At 36.3% G+C, this 19,855-nt stretch overlaps 1 protein-coding gene across 2 annotated transcripts; it reads left to right on the top strand.

Moving 5' to 3' along the window:
- Positions 1-300: 300 nt before the first annotated feature.
- Positions 301-15,770, top strand: 14-3-3epsilon (tyrosine 3-monooxygenase/tryptophan 5-monooxygenase activation protein epsilon). 2 transcript variants are annotated; one of them, XM_067785221.1, is made up of 5 exons: positions 301-425; positions 514-981; positions 14,390-14,859; positions 14,931-15,111; positions 15,182-15,770. In XM_067785221.1, the coding sequence occupies exons 2-5, from the start codon at positions 918-920 to the stop codon at positions 15,235-15,237; spliced, it is 771 nt and encodes a 256-aa protein (XP_067641322.1). In that variant the 5' UTR covers positions 301-425; positions 514-917; the 3' UTR covers positions 15,238-15,770. The 2 variants fall into 2 exon arrangements, with proteins under 2 accessions (XP_067641322.1, XP_067641312.1); XM_067785211.1 differs by having other exon boundaries at positions 357-981.
- The last annotated feature ends 4,085 nt before the right edge of the window (positions 15,771-19,855 follow it).

Here is a 19,855-nt window from a genome sequence, read left to right as displayed (position 1 = left end):
ATTTCACATCGTAGTACTCCTTTTTCAAATATAAAATTTTATCTGTGAAAATAAGAAAAGCAAACGAGAATTTGAAGCGCATACAGATCGCTAATGAAACTTTACCGTTCCATTTGCAAACGCCCCTGACATCTGCAGATAAAAAAATACACTAACCCAAACTCAAATTCACATATGGAGTAAAAAAGATACATAGATGACAACTTAACGAAAGAATTAATATGCTTCGTAAACAATATATGACCCGAAAAGAGATAAATATTGACGCTAGGAAATAGGTGCGGCCATATTGATTGCTAAAAACGAAGTCCAAGTAAATGAACTTCGTTAAGCGTCGTCCAAATTGGTGATGAATCAGCGAGTTGACAACGGCGAGCAACGACATTCATCGAAGTTTTGTGCATAGAGAAGCGGTTGAAAATTCGGTAATTTGTTAAATAAAAATCATTAAAAATAGTTCTTTTATAGTGAAGATAGTGAACTATTTGGCTATTAACATTTAATTGAAATCAGGAAATATTCGTATATTCAAACTGTTGGCGCTTGATTAAAACGAGAAAAAAAACGGCGCACAGATATAGAAAAAGTGTACAGCAAAGCGGCGACTACTGCGTCAACGTCGAGAAAAGTGAAAGAAGAAGAAAAACGAAAGCAGCGCAGCGGTCGGCTAAAGACAACGATTTGAGTGCCGGAGCAGAAATAATAGCAGAAACGAGAAACATTGTCAAAGAGAAAAAATTCGTAGTAGAGAAAAGAAAAAATTGAATTTCGGAAACGCAGGCGACGACGAATAGTAAAAAAGTGTAGAACGCTGAAAACTGCTGTCTTCAACGACGCCGGGAAAGAAATAATATTTGAAAATATAATTATTTATAAAAGGCTCTCTATCGAAGGATTAACCAAGCCAACTTAACAGAATGTCTGAACGTGAAAATAACGTGTACAAGGCTAAGTTAGCTGAGCAGGCTGAACGGTATGATGGTAAGTACATGGGATGTCTGAATTTAGCATAGAGAAAATGTGGTTGCCGAAATTGAATTCCGCAGAAATCTATTTTCTGGGGTGTGGATTGCAAGGAGAAAAATACAAAAAAGAAAAAGAATGTAAACGTTGGATTAGAAACACGGGGTATGGAAAAAAACTGCTTGTGACGAAGGCAACGGCAATGGTGCGTCAACTAAAAAGCTTTCATGAAGACGAAAATATGTACATAATTCAAAAAGCGAGACGGCCGGAATAGCGAAAGATAATGAAAACTTAATTCTTTCGCCGGTGATTTAGTTTCGCGTGGTTAGATTCAAATTAAGATTATTAGGGAAAACTGAAGGTGTGGGAGAGAAGATAAGATTTCAAGACGAATAGTATACATAGAGAAAAGTTTTCAAGGCATTTTGATAAAACTGATATGTTGCCAGAGGCGTAGGAGGCAATTAACGATGTTGCCATGCATATACATACATATATATATATATATTTCAGTGAACATTCCTTTTCGATGTATAATGGAAAATGCAGATACACATCTACATAAATTTAAGAATAGGTATATGTATATATATAAAAATTTTAAATGTATTAGCTAAAAATAATAGTCAATTACTACCTAAATTGTAGTTAACTTGGTCCGACTAGTATATATTTTCTACTCGCGTCAGTTCAATTCTGGTTTTGCAAGTCTTTTTTTATTTCGTGGGAAATATAGAATTTTAGCAGTGACTGAAGAAGTATGGAACAACTTAGGGAATTAGTAATCCATCGGTCCTTTCAACTCATGCTTGTTTGATGTACGTCGCATTGCTATTTGTCCTGCACGCGCAAGCAGCCTAACTAGCTATTTTCGCGAATATATCATCATCGTTCTTTCATTTTGGCATACGTACTATAATATTTCGTTAGTTTTTCTCTTTAATGCTTTTTTCTCCGGTCCTATTCGTCATGAAAGTATGGTTGCTGTGTACTACTCGTTTCCGTTGGCATTTGCTCGTGGTTAGTTGCTAGCGCGAAAAATCGATGAATGAAATCGATTGGCTGCCCAGTAGCGCGAATTTCGGTGTTGATACTTGTTTTCGTCGCAGCGGGTGCACCGGTGTGTATGAGTAATAAAATAGGGTTGCCGAGTGAATGCGCAAATCTGTTGGATTTTTTTAAGCAGTATACATATGTATGTATTTTAACTATGCGGTGCATGCGCAAATCTGTTGGATTTTTTTAAGCAGTATACATATGTATTTTAACTGGTAAAAGTCTAGTTGAGGGGTCGACTGCTAATAGGCTACCAAAAATATCGAGTGCGGTGTCAAAAGACGCGTATTAATCTCGAGAACAATAATCCGAAGGCGGAAAAGAAAAATTGTATCTCTGTCCGGAGATATTTGCAGTTGAAGTTGGCGATTTCCATGTGGTTGTTGTTGTGTTTGTCCCCACAAAAAAATTGGGTAATGGTCTAGTTCAGGGGTCGACTGCTAATACGCTACCAAAAATATCGAGAGATGTGTCAAACGACGCGTCTTGACATCAGTATTAATAATCCGAAGGCGGAAAAAAGAACCGCGGGTACCTCCGAAACCGGGGGTCGGATCAATAGTATTTTTGCGCAGAACACCTTTCTGCATTGGCGGCCTTCGGCCGCGCTTATACAAAATAACCCTGGGCTATGCCATGCCAAGTCCGGGTGTGTGGTATAACCGTGGCTACCGCCACGGTGATGCACAATTTTTTTTGGGGGTATAAACACAACAACAACCACATGGAAATCGCCAATTTCAACTGCAAATATCTCCGGACAGAGATAAAATTTTTCTTTTCCGCCATCGGATTATTGTTCTCGAGATTAATACGCGTCTTTTGACACCTCTCTCGATATTTTTGGTAGCGTATTAGCAGTCGACCCCTCAACTAGACTATTACCAAAAATTGTGCATCACCGTGGCGGTAGCCACGGTTATACCACACACATGGGCATGGCGTAGCCCAGGGCTATTTTTTATAAGCGCGGCCGAAGGCCGCCAACGCAGAAAGGTGTTCTGCGCAAAAATACTATGGATCCGACCCCCGGTTTCGGAGGTACCCGCGTGTCCTTTTTCGGGTTTTCGTTAATATCTTTTGAACGCGTTAAAATTTTTATTTTCCGCCTTCGGATTATTAATACTGATGTCAAGACGCGTCGTTTAACACCTCTCTCGATATTTTTGGTAGCGTAATAGCAGTCGACCCCTCAACTAGACTATTACCTTTTAACTATAATGCATTGCACAGCTATGTAAATGTAAACAGCAATCACATAAAAAAAATTTGCAAAAAATTATTTCAGTATGCAGTTGCCTTTATAAGTTTTTGGCCCTTTATTTGGTTTACATTTCCCTTTTAATGTGTATATTGATCAAACAATCGGGGTCAAAACTCCAATTGTTGTCGTGTTTAATCTAGGAGGCCATGCGTACGTGCTTGAAAACTGCTTGGGAGTGGATTCTCGAGTTAACCCAACTACATGTAGAAAGAATGGCATGCAATGAGGTGAGGTTATTTCATCCCGATTTAATTCAGAGAGAAGATCCCAATCCAATATATCAGCTGTCAAGGAATGACATCCTCATTCATGCAGTCTTTGAAATATGATACAATATTTAAAAAAAGAAAAGTAATCAAAGAATGCTGCCACAATAGAAAGCAGTGCCGCGCCCCATCCAATAGGTGCGACCAATCACAAATTGTCATCAATGTCCTCTAACGGGAGTCCTAGGAAACTTGCTGTTTCAACAGGGGGGGACTATAATGAAAGGGGCGTTAGAGGCGTTCATCGTATGGTACGCGGATGCTTCAAAAATGCCAGAATACGTGCATCTGTTATGTTCCCGAGCAGTTTCAACTGTAAGTATACGCTAAAAGGCAGTATGTTGAGCAAAATAAGTTTCCGGGATATTGTAAGACCATCGCAATGTTCTTGTTGTTGTAGCAATACTTTGCAAAGATTTTAGAATACAAAGATGTTGCATGCGCGAAAAATATTGTGCGGCAAGCTTATAAAAAGGCTAGTAGGACCAGAGATGTAAATTTATAGAGAATCGCCAAGGACGGACAGCAATAGAAATTGTTGAACTGGCAACAGGTAATTCACCACATTACCTACTTGAAGATTAGTAAAAAACGCGGCGTTTTTACTTAAAATTTCACAAAAAAGTTACTGAAAACGCTAAAAAAAGATAAAATCGGTATTATTATATCAAAACAAAGGTTTTCTATCGTTGGAATTGAAGAGTCTCATGCCACATTTCCCTAATGGGGAATTATCAACACGCGATTTGATTGTTTACTGTTTCCCAATATTCCTTCTATTGTTATATGTTCTCTGAGTAGGGTACATTCACCACTCATCACAGCAGAATGTGTGTATATCTTTTACATATGTGACCTGGAATCATGAAACGACCCTATTGTGCGAAAATACCGTGTAGTATGCAATAAATATACCTCTATTTATTTTTATATAAAAATATATTTTAATATTCAAACGATCAATAGGAATAGATTTAATTTCATTACTTATTTCAATTTTAAAGTTTTTAATATCTTTTTCAATAACTCTATAGGGAACAAAAACAAAATGACAATCTTTTAAATCTTTTGAAACAAAAATACCGCTAGAATTTTGCTGATGTTCCAAATTTGATTTAAAATTTTTAAAATGACAATTTTTGTTGTTATATCGGCCTACTGATTTTAAGATCGCGGGTTCGAATCGAGCTCAAAGCCTAACAATAATTTTTTTTATCATTATTATTGTTATGATAAATTTTTCCTTAATTGAAAAAATTTTTAAATTAGAATAGAAGAAAGAAAAAATTTTGACAACTGCCAAAGCAGCGGCGCCTAAACGTTGCCGATGAAGGAATTTAGCAGTTCCCGAAATGGATCTATACAACGAGCTTTGGCAGTTGTCAAAATTTTTTCTTTCTTCTATTCTAATTTAAAATTTTTTTCAATTAAGGAAAAATTTATCATAACAATAATAATGATAAAAAAAATTATTGTTAGGCCTTGAGCTCGATTCGAACCCGCAATTTTTAAAATGTTCAACCAAACTACTTAAAACATCCGCTGAAGTTACATTCTCTGTAGTTGAAAAAATAATTCACCAGATAATCTTAAATTTTGGCCATAAACCATTTCAGCTGGTGTTGTCGAAATATCTTCCTTAAAAATCGATCGCAAACCCATAAGCACTATTGGTAACTCTTCATACCAATCCCTGGACCCCTTCCTAGCCATTATATAAGATTTAAGCTGTCTATGGAAACGTTGTATCATTCCATTAGCATGGGGATGATAGGAAGAACTGTTATTTGATGACTTCCAAGAAGTATCGTTAATTCTGAAAACAAGTTTGAAGTAACTGAGATCCCTGATCCGTTGTTATTTCCAATGGAACCCCAAAACGTGAAATATATTCCTTAAAAAATTTATTTACAACCGTAACTTCAGAAATATCTCTTAGCGCGAATGCCTCTGGCCAACGTGTAAATCTATCAATTATAGTTTATATGTAACGATATCCCTTTGAAACAGGCAAGGGTCCGACAATATCTAATGTGTTCAAATCTAGTTTTTGTAATTGGAATTTTCACAACTGGAGATTTTGTATAACGATATGCTTTCGATTTTTCACAACTTATACATTCTTTGGATGGAGACAATTTCTTTGAAAAGAATGCAAGTGGTTCTGATTTATTATTAAACGTTTGATGTATGACACCACCTATTGTCGTATTGGATGCATCTACATTTAAAGAAAGTTTTGCATCTTTGTTAAAATGTTTTAACAATATCGCAGATGCAAACTTTTCTTTAATGTATTCGAAAGCTTTATTAGATGTATCGTCCCAAATTAAGATCTTGTCTCGCTTCTTATTTGTTCTATTAATTAAATCATAGATAACTGTCGTAAACTCTGCTAATTTTGGTATATATCTATGGTAATTAACCATACCAATAAAATTTTTGTGCCTGCTTAATAGATTTTGGGCGATCAAAATTTCGAATGGCTAAAACTTTTTCTTCCGAGGGCCTAATTTCCGTTTCAGAAATATTATGTCTTAAAAAGTCAACATTTGTTACGCCAAAAGTACATTCACTTGGTTTTATATTTAAATCGTACTCCGTGAGGCGCTGAAATAGTATGCGAAGATCTTTGAAATGTTGTTCCAAATTTTCGCGTGCCACTAAGAGATCATATGTAAAAACAAAGTCTAAATCATTAACTACTTCATTAATAAATCGTTGAAAAGTTTGCGCGGAGTTTCTAAGCCCGAAAGGCATTCGTACAAATTCAAACATGCCAAAAGGCGTAGTGATTGCAGTTTTATAGATATCCTCTTCTGCCATTGGAATTTGGTGATAAGCTCATACCAAATCTAGCTTCGAAAATACTTTCTTATTTCTGAGATTCATGTTGAAGTCATGAACATGGGGCAAAGGATAACGATCAGGGACTGTTACAACGTTTAATCTTCTAAAATCTCCACAAGGACGCCAGTCATTTAACTCTTTCTTGGGTACAAGATGCAAAGGAGATGCTACCGCTGAATTAGAAGGCCTACATATCCCTGTCTTTACTAATAAATCGAATTCAGTTTTAGCTACTTTGAATTTAATAGGGTCTAAACGCCTTGGTTTAGAAAATAGCAAATTTCCTTCAGTGACTAGTCTGTGAACTGTTGTATGTCTAACTGGTTGTGAATAATCTGGTTCAGAAAATAAAGAAGGTCATTCTTTCAATAACTTTGTAAATTTGTTATCAACAGCGAAAACTTTTGGTAGAGAAACATTACAAACACATGAAATTGTGTTAACTGAAAGACTTGTTACCGGATCTACTAAGCATTTGCGTTTGACATCAACTAAGACCATATTTACACAGAAAATCAGCACCGATAATTGGTTTGGCTATATCTGCTATTAAAAACGTGAACGGAAATTCGCGACGCAGTCCTAAATTTATATTTAAAAGTTTTTTACCGTATGTCGAAATCGTTCAACATTCAATTTGTTTGTTTTATCAAAAATAAATAAGCGACGTGTAAAGGTGTCTAAATTTCCGTTGTTTGTCGCCGCAACAACGGATGACTTTAGTTTGACGAACTATTGGTATTTTTAAAAGCGCATGGTTGTTCGCACGTCAGAGCCTGATTACCAAACTTATAATGATACCTACAGAGCCAATTTGGGTTGTTACGAGACTTTGATCGATATCTAGAGGGACTTCTAAAACGATTCCTACTAAAAGATCGGTACCTTGAATAATTTTGACTCATCTGATTTTTAATTTCACTGATAAAGATAATTGAAATAATTGCATTTTCGCATTTAGAATTTGGAAAATTACTAACTGAAACTATTTCATTTTTATTATAAGCTTCCCAAATATTATCGGCTAATTTAACTAATTCACTTATTTCAGTCGAATTCGAACTAGCAAGAATAATACTTAAATTTTTTGGCAACTTCCTTATCCAAAGCTTTTTAAGAATTTCCATGCTAAAATTGTTTCCAGAGAGTAGCACTAGAGACCGATAAAATTCAGAAGGTTTACGATCTCCCATTTCTGAATCGGATAACACTCGATCTAACTTGGTATTCTCACTTAATGAATGCCGTTCAATTAAAATTTTCTTTAATGCAGAAAATTTGTCATCTTCAGGAGGATTTTGAATAAAATCAAGAATTGTCATATGACATATTCATATTTTGTCCTTTCCTGAGTAATGTTCTTTCGACTAAATTGCATTTCAGCATGGATGAACCATGCTTCAGGGCAATTAGTTCAAAATTGGGGAAGTTTTACCGATGTAGCAAAAATTTCGTTATTTTGATTGGCATATGGATTTGGTAAATCATTTTGATAATTTTCATTATCCAAATCAATAAGCGAATCGTTTACTTGATTTCGTGGTTTAGATGTACGTGTATTTTGATTGATGGTGAATGAAACATTGTTAATAAAAATAATTACAAAAATTATATTATGGGAAGAAATAAAAATGTCCGGAAAGGAGCGTTAACAAAACAAAAATGTTTAATCTATTTTGATACATATACATATACATATAAATAATATTATTGCTAGATACAGCTCACTAAATATTTGTCGCAATTGTATATTTTTTTACATATTTCGAAATAATATGTTTGTTCAGAAGATACAAAATTTCATAAAAAATTCTTAAGTTCCTTCTCCACACGTTATCTGCACTCGCAAGTGATTTTTATTTTCCTATTACATTTGTTGGTGTTTGTTCCTCCTTTCTATTTTGTGGTGTTATTGCTTAATGTTTGTTTGGTTGTTTTCTAGCTTTAATATATTCAGCGTTCAGTATATCAAAAATATTAACAAGTAATTGCACTGAGCATTTGTAAATTTTCTGCTCTTTATTTCAAAATAATATTTAGTTAAATTTAGATTTTATTTTTTAATTCTTTTAATTATATACAGGATGTTATTTATATATCGCACTGCTTATTGTTTGTATCTAATTTTTGCTTTTTAAATACTTTTTGCAATAACACATTTTTGATTATCCAATTGAGGGAATAAATCACGCTAATTTTCTAATGCCTGTTTGGCTGCGTTCATTTCAGCTTGTTGTATAGATGAATCATTTGCCGTTGCCCAATGCTTGGAACGAAAATAAACTGCTACATATAAACTCTTGTATTAGTTGGCTCAATAGACTCGGTCACTTAATAAATTGATATATCAGATTATCCGCTTTCATTATTCGCAACATAAGACAGCATTGTTTTAGCTTCGAATTTTGATCATTCCAATAGAGCTTCTAAAAATTCCAACAAATCAGCGTGATCCTTAGTTTTTAATTAACGATGAGCGTTTTTCTTCTGGCCTTAGGTTTTTAAAAAAAAAGGCCTGGCTGATCGCCAATGTAGTATGCAATAAATATACTACTAATGTAGTGTGTAATAAATATACCACTATTTATTTTTATATAAAAATATCTTTTAATATTCACTCCTAAATTTATGTTAACAATTCGTTTTAAACATTTATATCTGAATGAAAATTTTTGAAACAATCATTCCAAAATTGAAATATAAAAAGTTAACAAGAACAAAAATTCAATTTATTTAAAGTAGGTACATTTAAAGTTGAATAAAACTATAACCCTACATACCGTTCTTCACTTTTTGAGTGATTCTTATAAGAAGTTTAACGCTCTTTCCAATGGAACAAACCGCAGTTTTTTATCTTTCTTAGTTTTTTCACAAATCGCATTTAAAGCCAAATCGGACAACAAATACGATTTATTGAAATATTTCGATCCATGCACCACCTATCGGATTTTTTTTCTTATTATTGCATTTTCATCGGGTTCTGAACTATATTCCAAGTTCCAAGCTTGTAGCTTATCGGGAAGTTAATTAAATTTTAATTACAAAATTCGTTCACAACGGCCAGCTGCTACACAAAGTCAAGCCAAACAAAAACTTTAAACGCGTTTTTCTCGAAAACTTGTTTTCGCACAATATGGTCGTTTCATTATTCCAGGTCACATATTTTATGCAGCTATCTGTTCAGAAAATTAAATTTTATTCTTCAAAACTGCAATCGGTGTATTTTCTGTGTTTGAATTATGATAAAAATTGTGTTAGGTCTGTGTTGTGGTGAAAGTGTCTGTAGAGTTCTTAAATTATATTGACTCAATTATTTTTATTTAACTTTGTGTTTTAAGTTACTTTGAATTTTGTAATTTTAATATGTTTTATCAATATTTTAATTTTCAATATTGATTTTTTAATTTAAAAAAATTTTCAATAATTATTCAATTTTTACATCAAGATACCTATAATATTTTCTTTTGAATAATTTCTGTTAATATTTACATATATTAATAAAAAATAAAGCATACTACAGTGTCCTATTAGAATTTTGTTACGCTCCGCTGCTTTACACTCACGCTCGCACATGCAACATCTTTGTATTCTAAGCTCTTTGTACTTAGAGACTGTCATGCTGCGCCGAAGAAAATCTCGTCTTGTGAGACAAAATGTAAGTTAATGTAAAACCAATAGTGAGTGAGCCGTTGTTGGCAATATATCCCCAAATTATTAGGGAAATGTAGAATTAGAGGGGGAAAAAATTAGTACTTGTTTTATACGCTCTTGCTGCTAGCTTAGGTAAACATTTACAACAGTGGTCGACCTCCAGCGGGTTAGGGGGTCAGAATATACCCGCGGTAAGTATACCTGTCGTAAGAGGTGACTAAAATAGCAATATATATATAGCAATAGCTTCTCCAAATCCAATTGTCTACCTTACCTATTCGTGGCAAATCCTGTTTCATTAACAGCCGAGGCTCTGGCGATCCCGAACTCCTCATGGATGCAGGGTGTGAGAGGTCGGGATGACCAAGAAGGTTGTTGTTGATGAAATGACAGGCCTTGGTCGGGAAAAATCCCGAGTCGCTCCGGTACATACAACCAACTGCCTTTGGAAGCGCTTGCCGGCCAAGAAGGTCGCATGTGGTCATAACATATCGTTCCCGAGATGGTCGGGCTTGGTACCGGAACGTACCGGATCTGCATCCGACAAAGGACCATCAACATCGATAACACTCCAATGCTTTCGGGAGTGTCATCGCTACAACAACAACACTGCTAATGCGAGTCCAAAAGAGGCGACATTGACCTCCCTCGGCAACAATAATCCAAAGGCGGGAGAAAATTTTACCTCTGTCCGTAGATTTGCATTCTAAGTTGGCATTCTAAAGGCTCCATTACTGATACTTAGCATAGACTTGACTTGGCTTGCGAACTGTCACTTACAGTTCTGTTAAATGAACATTGCATGTTACTGATTACTCAAAACTTAACTTGACTTAGAGGTCTGTTGAATTTTGATTTTCTATGTAAGTTCTAAGTGACGTTTACATTTTGAGATGCCATTTGTTTGTTTCCATTTCATTTTGACATTTTGTCATACAAATTGACATTTATTTAAAAATAAATTTCAACGCTGATTATGATACCAGATTTTATGCGCCAAGTGGAGTATAATCGTGGCTAAGTTGCCAAGTTTACGCCAAGTCAAGTCAAGTCTATGCTAAGTATCAGTAATGGGGGCTTAAGTTGGCAATTTTCATGTGGTTGTTGTATACAGGGAGAAAAATTGTGTACAAAGGGGTTTTGCACGGAGTGTGCAGTTTTTTTATAAGCGCGGCCGAAGGCGCCAATGCAGAGAGGTGTTCTACATAAAAATACTACTCCCCAGGTTTTGCAATATCATATATTTGATCCTGGCATCGACCGCAGTGACAATGTCTTAGAACGTCAAGGCCTATCTGTCCGGTCAGGCGATGCAAATCTAGAAATCATCAACATCTACATCCCTCCTGTCACCTATTGCCCCAGTGGATACCGCCCTAATATCGAGGCTTTACTCACTGGCAACAATCGCATTATCTTAGGCGATTTCAATGCCCATCACGACCTATGGCATTCAAACTTGCGGGCGGACAGTAGGGGTGAGATGTTGGCGGATCAAATAGACGAAACGACGTTCTGGACAATAAACGGAGACGCCCCCACACGTATGGTAGGAAGCTGTCTTAGCTCGCCAGATATCTCAATTGTGAGCGCAGAACTCGTAAACTGCGTCAACTGGCAGCCGATGGTAACATTGGCATCCGACCACCTGCCCATACTTATTTCGTTCGAGCGTACCGCCGACTTCATCGTCACCGAAAAACGCACTTTCATAAACTTCAAAAAAGGAAAGTGGGAAGAATATAAATCTGCAACAGACAGCAGCTTTGCTGCCCTCCCTATCCCGACTGATGCCCGCCAAGGGGAGCGTGCCTTCCGTAAGGTCATTGAATCCGCCTCGGCACATTTCATTCCGGCCGGGAGAATTCCCGAAATCCGGCCCCACTTCCCGGCGGAGGCCGCGAGCTTAGCGAGGGAACGCGACCTTATAAGACAGCTTTATCCAGGCGACCCCCAAATAAGGGATATAAACCAACGCATCAGATTGCTTGTGGACGAACACAAGCGGGCGAAATGGGAAGAGCACCTAAGAGGTTGTAACCTCTCTACCGGTGTAGGTAAACTTTGGTCCACCGTAAAGTCCCTATCGAATCCGACTAAGCACAAAGACAAAGTTTCCATCGCCTTTGGCGATAAGGTGCTGTCGGATGCGAAAAAATGCGCGAGCGCTTTCTGCCGACAATATATAATGCATCCTACGGTCGACAAAGATAGACGGAGAGCCAATAGACACGCACATAAACACAAACTCAGTGCGTCACCAATTACCATCACCGCTAGAGAGGTTGAGGACGCCATTGGTCGCGCTAAACCATCCAAAGCAGTGGGCCCAGACGGCATAGCCATGCCGATGCTTAAAAACCTAGGGAAAGAGGGTTTCAAATATTTAGCGCATGTCTTCAACCTGTCTCTTTCCACCTTTGTCATACCCGAGAAATGGAAAATGGCCAAGGTGGTCCCGCTACTAAAGCCTGGGAAACCAGCTAACGTAGGTGAGTCATATCGTCCGATATCTCTCCTATCGCCAGTGGCAAAGACGCTTGAAGCCATTTTGCTCCCTTATTTCCAAGCACATTTGCAGCTAGCCCCTCATCAGCATGGCTTCAGAAAACTCCATAGCACTACCTCCGCGCTAAATGTCATTAGCACCCAGATAAATTGCGGTTTGAATCAATATCCCCACCATAGAACAGTACTCGTAGCGTTAGACCTATCAAAAGCTTTTGATACGGTCAACCATGGCTCGTTACTGCAAGACCTGGAAGGGTCCACCCTTCCCCCATGTCTTAAAAGGTGGACCGCAAATTATCTGGGTGGTCGGCAGGCATCGGTGCAATTCAGAAACGAAACATCAAAACAAAGGAGAATTAAACAAAGGGTGCCACAGGGTGGTGTCCTATCCCCGCTTTTGTTTAATTTCTACATATCTAAGCTACCTTCACCACCGGAAGGAGTCACAATCGTTTCCTACGCCGATGACTGCACAATAATGGCCACAGGCCCAGGCCCAAAGATCGATGAGCTATGCAATAAAATAAACGGCTATCTCCCTGATCTCTCCAGTTTTTTCGCCTCGCGAAACCTGGCATTGTCACCGACTAAATCTTCCGCGACCTTATTTACAACATGGACGCCCCAAATGTCGACCATATTGAACATCCACGTCGATGGCACTACGCTACCGACTGTCCTACACCCCAAAATCTTGGGTGTGACGTTTGATCAGGATCTACATTTTGGTGCGCACGCAACCGCAATTGTTCCAAGAATTCAGAGCCGTAATAAAATCCTCAAATCCCTTGCTGGCAGTACCTGGGGTAAAGATAAAGAAACGCTCTTGACCACATACAAAGCAATTAGCCAGCCGATTACGTGCTACGCGTCACCCATATGGTCGCCAAGCCTAAAAACCACCCACTGGAAGAAACTACAGGCGGGATGTGTTCTTATGTCCCCGGAACACCATCTGCATAATGAGGCGAGAATACTCCCCATCAGGGAGAGAAATGAGATGCTGACCAAACAGTTTCTGTTGAATACCCAGAAACCTGGGCATCCCAACAGAATGGAAACGGTTTCGAAGGGACCCTCGGTCATATTTCGGTTTTCCCTAATGTCTTTTGAACAGCTCAAAATTTTTCTGTTCCGGGTTATTGTTGTCGAGGTGAATACGCGTCGTTTGACACCTCACTTTCTTTTAGCGCGTATTAGCAGTCGACTGCTATTGTAAATAATTACCGCAGATTGCAGATGTAATCCCTTTAAAAAGATATTCACTCAGGAGAAACTGTTATTACACCCAATTTTGTTTGAATGGAATTTGTTTAATGTGTAAAAAAGTTTTCTGCGTCTGACAAATAGTATTTTTCTCTACAATTTTAACAATGTTGTTGTTGTTGTGGCGATAAGGTTACTCCCCGAAGGATTTTGGGAGTGTTATCGATGTGATGGTCCTTTGCCGGATACAGATCCGGTACGCTCCGGTAACACAGCACCATTAAGGTGCTAGCCCAACCATATCGGGAACGATTAATATGGCCACATTAGACCTTCCGGCCATCCCCCCTCGCCACCCCCAAGTTCCATGAGGAGCTGGGGGTCGCCAGATCCTCGTCTGTTAGTGAAACAGGATTCGCCACGGATAGGTGTGCTTGACAATTGGGTTTGGAGGAGCTATATATTGCGCTGGCAACCTGAAAGGGTTGCGCTACACAGCCCCTTGAATCTGGTATTTCAGTCCCCTCTTACGACTGGCATACCTACAAATATAATTATTTAACAATCTTTCTTGTTTGTCATAAATTAAATCAAAATATATATTTTCCATTTCATACAGAAATGGTGGAAGCAATGAAAAAGGTTGCATCACTCGATGTTGAATTAACTGTTGAAGAGCGCAACCTGCTCTCAGTCGCCTATAAAAATGTCATTGGTGCACGTCGTGCTTCGTGGCGTATAATAACTTCGATTGAACAAAAGGAAGAAAATAAAGGCGCCGAAGATAAACTTGAAATGATCAAAACCTACCGCGGGCAGGTGGAGAAAGAATTGCGCGATATTTGTTCTGATATTTTGAATGTGCTAGAGAAGCATCTCATTCCATGCGCCACAACAGGCGAGAGCAAAGTATTTTATTATAAAATGAAGGGTGATTATCATCGCTATTTGGCTGAGTTCGCTACTGGTTCGGATCGTAAGGACGCGGCTGAGAATTCGCTAATCGCTTATAAAGCTGCCAGTGACATAGCAATGAACGATCTACCGCCAACGCATCCCATACGTTTGGGTTTAGCGTTGAACTTCTCGGTTAGTAGAATGTTAACATGACTTAATTTGGACTGTTTTATATATTTTTCTGTCTGCTTTTTGCTTTGCAGGTATTCTACTATGAAATTCTCAATTCGCCAGATCGCGCCTGCAGATTAGCGAAAGCAGCATTCGATGATGCCATTGCAGAGCTTGATACCTTAAGTGAAGAGAGTTACAAAGATTCCACACTTATCATGCAATTGCTGAGGGATAATCTTACATTATGGACGTCGGATATGCAGGCAGATGGTATGTACTGTTTAAAAATTTTTTAGAAATTAATAATTATATAATTAATTTTGTATTTAACATTTTGTAGGTGATGGCGAGCAGAAGCCGGAAATTCAGGATGTTGAAGATCAGGATGTGTCGTAATTTAAGTAACCCCCTGCTTACTTAATTCTAAAACTCCTCTATATACCTTTTCCTACTGTAATACAGCAGCAAGAACCACACCTACATACATAAAAAATAATCAGAAGCATTATAAAACACAATCAACATAAAAAGCAGCTGCAACTTACACTTTATACATTTCAAATGCATGAAAAATTAAATTCTCTTTCAGATAAAAAAATGTAAAAGAAAAAACTCATTAAAAACACGAAAGAATTCAAGTAAATTTCCCTTGCCCCTGTACCCATTGAATGTGTGAAAATTTTTTGCATTAAAACATAATTATTAAAACCAGAATTATTATTAAATTATATAATAATGATTATTAATAATAACGGTAATGATAAATACATCAGTATATAATAATAAAAGAACAAATACAACCAACAATAATTATTTTAACACTTGATTGTTGAAAACAACATCAAGAATTCACTCAACAATACAGACAGACATTCACACTCTTATAATTGAACAAAAAAAATAATAATAAAATAAAACCAAGTTGCAAATACATGCAGGAGCACTATATAAGAATAGAAGGAAAAGGGTTTACTTTAAGGAATCTGTATTAAAATAAGTGAAAGTAAACGATAGAGCTAATAGTATTAAACATAAATTATATCGATAAAATACACACAAAGAACAAACTACTGTCAAAAAAAAAAAAAAAAAAAAAAAAATATATATAGGAGTGATAGGAAGGAGCAGAAGCGCATATTGCTTAGGGATTTTAGCCAGCAAGTTCGGAATGAAAAAAAAAAAAAGTTGTTTAAAAAGTGCATAAAACAATGCGTTTTTACGGTTGTTTGCTGTATTTCCTATTTTTATAATTTGGCTTATATACGCTTACAATTTTTTTTTTTTGTAGAAATAGAAAGTTAATTCGATACGCACTGCGTTTGTAGTGTTTTCACAAACGTTGTATTCATGACTTTTTGCTTGGATAAATTTATATAGGATTTATTCAGGGCTGTCATGAAATCCAATTGTTGTCGGAATCTGATTTAAAAACGACAAAAAATTATTTTGGTGTCATAAAATCCAATGTTATCGGTTTAATGTTCGAATTCGAATTAGTGTCCGTTTTAGGTGTCACAGAATCCGATAATATTGATTTTGCTATCGGAAACAAACCAATCAGTTAAATGCTGTTGGATTTAATTTTTTCATAGTTGTTCTTCTTTTGCAGTTGAATATATTTTAAAAATATAAATAAAGTTTTATTTTATAAAAATAAATGCAAATTTACATATATTTTAATTCAATGCAACATAGTGTTTTGATATTGCGAAGGGCTGCACGAAGCACATCATGTAAAACCGTTGACACCGTGCTTCTACCTACACTCATGCTAGAATACTTGAAAGATGAGTTATCTTTGACAGGATCCTTCAGCTAAAAATCGTAACGTAGCTGCTAGTTGCAGCACTTTCGAGAACTTTCGAGCGAGTTAAGCGTCCTTCAATGGTGTCCAATGCCATTCGGATATGCTCTTTGTTTATGCGATGGTATGCAATGTAACTGCTAATACTTCATAAATATTTAGAAACCCACATAACGAAATATTTTTAATTACGCTTGTCTCTGGCAACTCAAATTGATTGCTGCGATCTTTCAAAATTTTCCTTTTGACCTTTTCGCAACTTTCTTTTTCCAATAACATGAATGCTACAACTACTGATGCCATTTTGATGTCAATAAATTTGTTGATTTCTGTTTAGATGCACAAAACAATTATTTTATAAAATTTTGCCAAAAAAAATTAACATCAAAATTGCCGGTGCACCGATAACACTGCAAAATAGCTGATTCGACCATCACTTTTATTTACACTCGAAAAGAGCAAAACCAATACGGTTTTATCACACCAATTTAAATCAATATTGGTTTGTAATTCCGACAAAACGCAAAACCGACTTGGATTCCATGATAGCCCTGATTGTCATTTGAGTGTTGAAAAACCGTGTTAGTCTAAGTTTTCTCTAATCGCACATAGTTCCCCCGTTTCACACAGAAAATGTGTGATTTCTGTGTTGAAAATAATTTGAGTTATATATGTTAAAAAGTCTATATATATATCTTATTTTCTTTTATTTGTGTTCAATGCGCAAGGTATTTAAAAAAGTATAAATTATTTCGAATTGCAATACCAAATTATATAAGAATTAAAACAAGCTTAGGTTACAATACTAACATACATATAGACATTCTCACGATATAATTTACAAGTTAATCTTCGAAAGATAAATTTTCGAACCGTTAAAATATCGTTATTTTTTCACATTTCTAAACTAAAGTAATAATAAAAGATGCTTCATATGAGAAAAGAAAAAAATTCTATACATACATTAATCTACATATATGTATGTGGTAATCCAAACTTAAAAAATGCGTCAAAAAATATCGAGAGAGGTGTCAAAAGACGCGTATTGACCTCGAAAACAATCACCCTTATCGCGAAGTTCACGCGGAAAAGTGTTCGCCTTCACTTCTTTTGTTCGGGTGAACTTTTTCCGCCTATCGGCAATTTCGGGCGAACAAAAGTTCACTTCGAAACAGCTGATGCTCTATTGCGAATTGGCAGTGAACATATGATTTACTTACAATTGTGTAAATTTTGTAAGCAATCATATATTTCCTTAAAATACAACGAAAATATAAATAAAAAATTAATAAAATAACCACCCTTATCGCGAGTTTTATTTTCACCCGAAAATATTCACAGTTTTTGTTCACCCTATTGCAGAGGGTGGCAAAAATGTTTCGTCTTCGAAAAAGATTTCACCTTATCGGCAACTCTTTGTTCGGGCGAAATGAACAGCGGGGAAACCCAAATTTGTTCACTTATATTTTACAGGCGAACGAGAAGAAAACAAAATTTAAGTAATTTTTTGTTTTGAAATTTGATACTCTTATAATTATATGTTCTTTTATTATTAGAAATAAATCAATAAATAATGCACAATCGGAAGCTGAGTGGAAGAAGTGAAATTCCTGTATTGCTGTAAATTCTATTTTTTATGACAACGTATCAGTTGACCAAGTTATCCATTGTGGACAAAGCAACGGTTCCAAAATGTTGAGCACCTCACTGAAACAAGATTGTCTAAGATCCACTTCATGTTCCTTTCCGACGCCTTTTCCCTATGCGAAAAAACGAAGACATGTAAACAATTTTACAATTAGTGGAACTCCAAATTTTTGCTTCAATGGTGGCAAGAAGTTGGTAAGAATAACTAGCAAATATTAGAATGCCGACTTGTTTAGCCTGTAATATTGGCGAAAACTAATTGAAAAAAATTAACTTGTTATTTAAAAGTACTGAAAATAGTAATTTTTAGCTTACAGTGAATCATTTAGCCCCAAAGGGTTAGAAATGTCCCTTAATTTCCTCCGAACCGCTTTCATATTTATGTATATTCTCCTCACGCTCAATCAATACCAACCTAAGTGCAATACTAAATATTATTTTATAAATTTTTTATTTCTATTTTTGTTGTATTTTAAGGAAATATATGCTTGGTTACAAAATTTACACAATTGTAAGTAAATTATTTTTTCACTGCCAATTCGCAATAGAGTATCAGCTGTTTCGAAGTGAACTTTCGTTCGCCCGAAATTGCCGATAGGCGGGAAAAGTTCACCCGAACAAAAGAAGTGAAGGCGAACACTTTTCCGCGTGAACTTCGCGATAAGGGTGAATGTTTAGTATTGCACTTAGGTTGGTATTGATTGAGCGCGAGGCAAATATATATGTGAAAGCGTTTCGGCAATTAAGGGACAGTTCTAACCCTTTAGCTAAATGATTCACTGTAGGCTAAAAATTACTATTTTCAGCACTTTTGAATAACAAGATAATTTTTTTTCAATTAGCTTTCGCCAATATTACAGGCTAAACAAGCTGGCATTCTAATATTTGCTAGTTATTCTTACCAACTCCCTGCCACCATTAATCTTAGGTAATCTTGTTTCAGTGAGGTGATCAACATTTTGGAACCGTTGCTTTGTCCACAATGGATAACTTGGCCGACTGATACGTTGTCATAAAAAATAGAATTTACATACTTAGCAATACAGGAATTTCACTTTTTTCCACTTAGCTTCCGATTGTGCATTATTTATTGACTTATTTCTAATAATAGAAGTACATATAATTATAAGAGTATCAAATTTCAAAACAAAAAATTAATCACATTTTGTTTTCCTCTCGTTCGCCTGTTAAATATAAGTGAACAAATTTTGGTTTTCCGGCTGTTCATTTCGCCCGAACAAAGAGTTGCCGATAAGGTGAAATCTTTTTCGAACATGAAAAATTGTTTCGCCACCCTCTGCGATAGGGTGAACAAAAACTGTGAATATTTTCGGGTGAAAATAAAACTCGCGATAAGGGTGATTCACAGTTTTTGTTCACCCTATCGCAGAGGGTGGCGAAAAAATGTTTCGTGTTCGAAGAATCGGCAACTCTTTGTGCGGGCGAAATGAACACCCAAATTTGTTCACTTATATTTTACAGGCGAACGAGAGGAAAACAAAATTTAAGTAATTTTTTGTTTTGAAATTTGATACTCTTATAACTATAAGTTCTTTTATTATT

The sequence above is a fragment of the Eurosta solidaginis genome, chromosome 1 (assembly GCF_040869045.1).
Source record: "Eurosta solidaginis isolate ZX-2024a chromosome 1, ASM4086904v1, whole genome shotgun sequence".
NCBI classification, from domain to species: domain Eukaryota; kingdom Metazoa; phylum Arthropoda; class Insecta; order Diptera; family Tephritidae; genus Eurosta; species Eurosta solidaginis.
The sequence above is the reverse complement of the archived record's forward strand: the minus strand, read 5'-3'. Positions and strand labels throughout refer to the sequence as shown.

Bases quoted from the DNA above. Each gene is read 5' to 3' on its own strand.
- 14-3-3epsilon (XM_067785221.1), top strand. From the start codon at position 918: ATGTCTGAACGTGAAAATAACGTGTACAAGGCTAAGTTAGCTGAGCAG. The intron at 14,860-14,930 runs GTTAGTAGAATG...TTTGCTTTGCAG, and splicing joins GTTTAGCGTTGAACTTCTCG to GTATTCTACTATGAAATTCT. The intron at 15,112-15,181 runs GTATGTACTGTT...AACATTTTGTAG, and splicing joins GTCGGATATGCAGGCAGATG to GTGATGGCGAGCAGAAGCCG.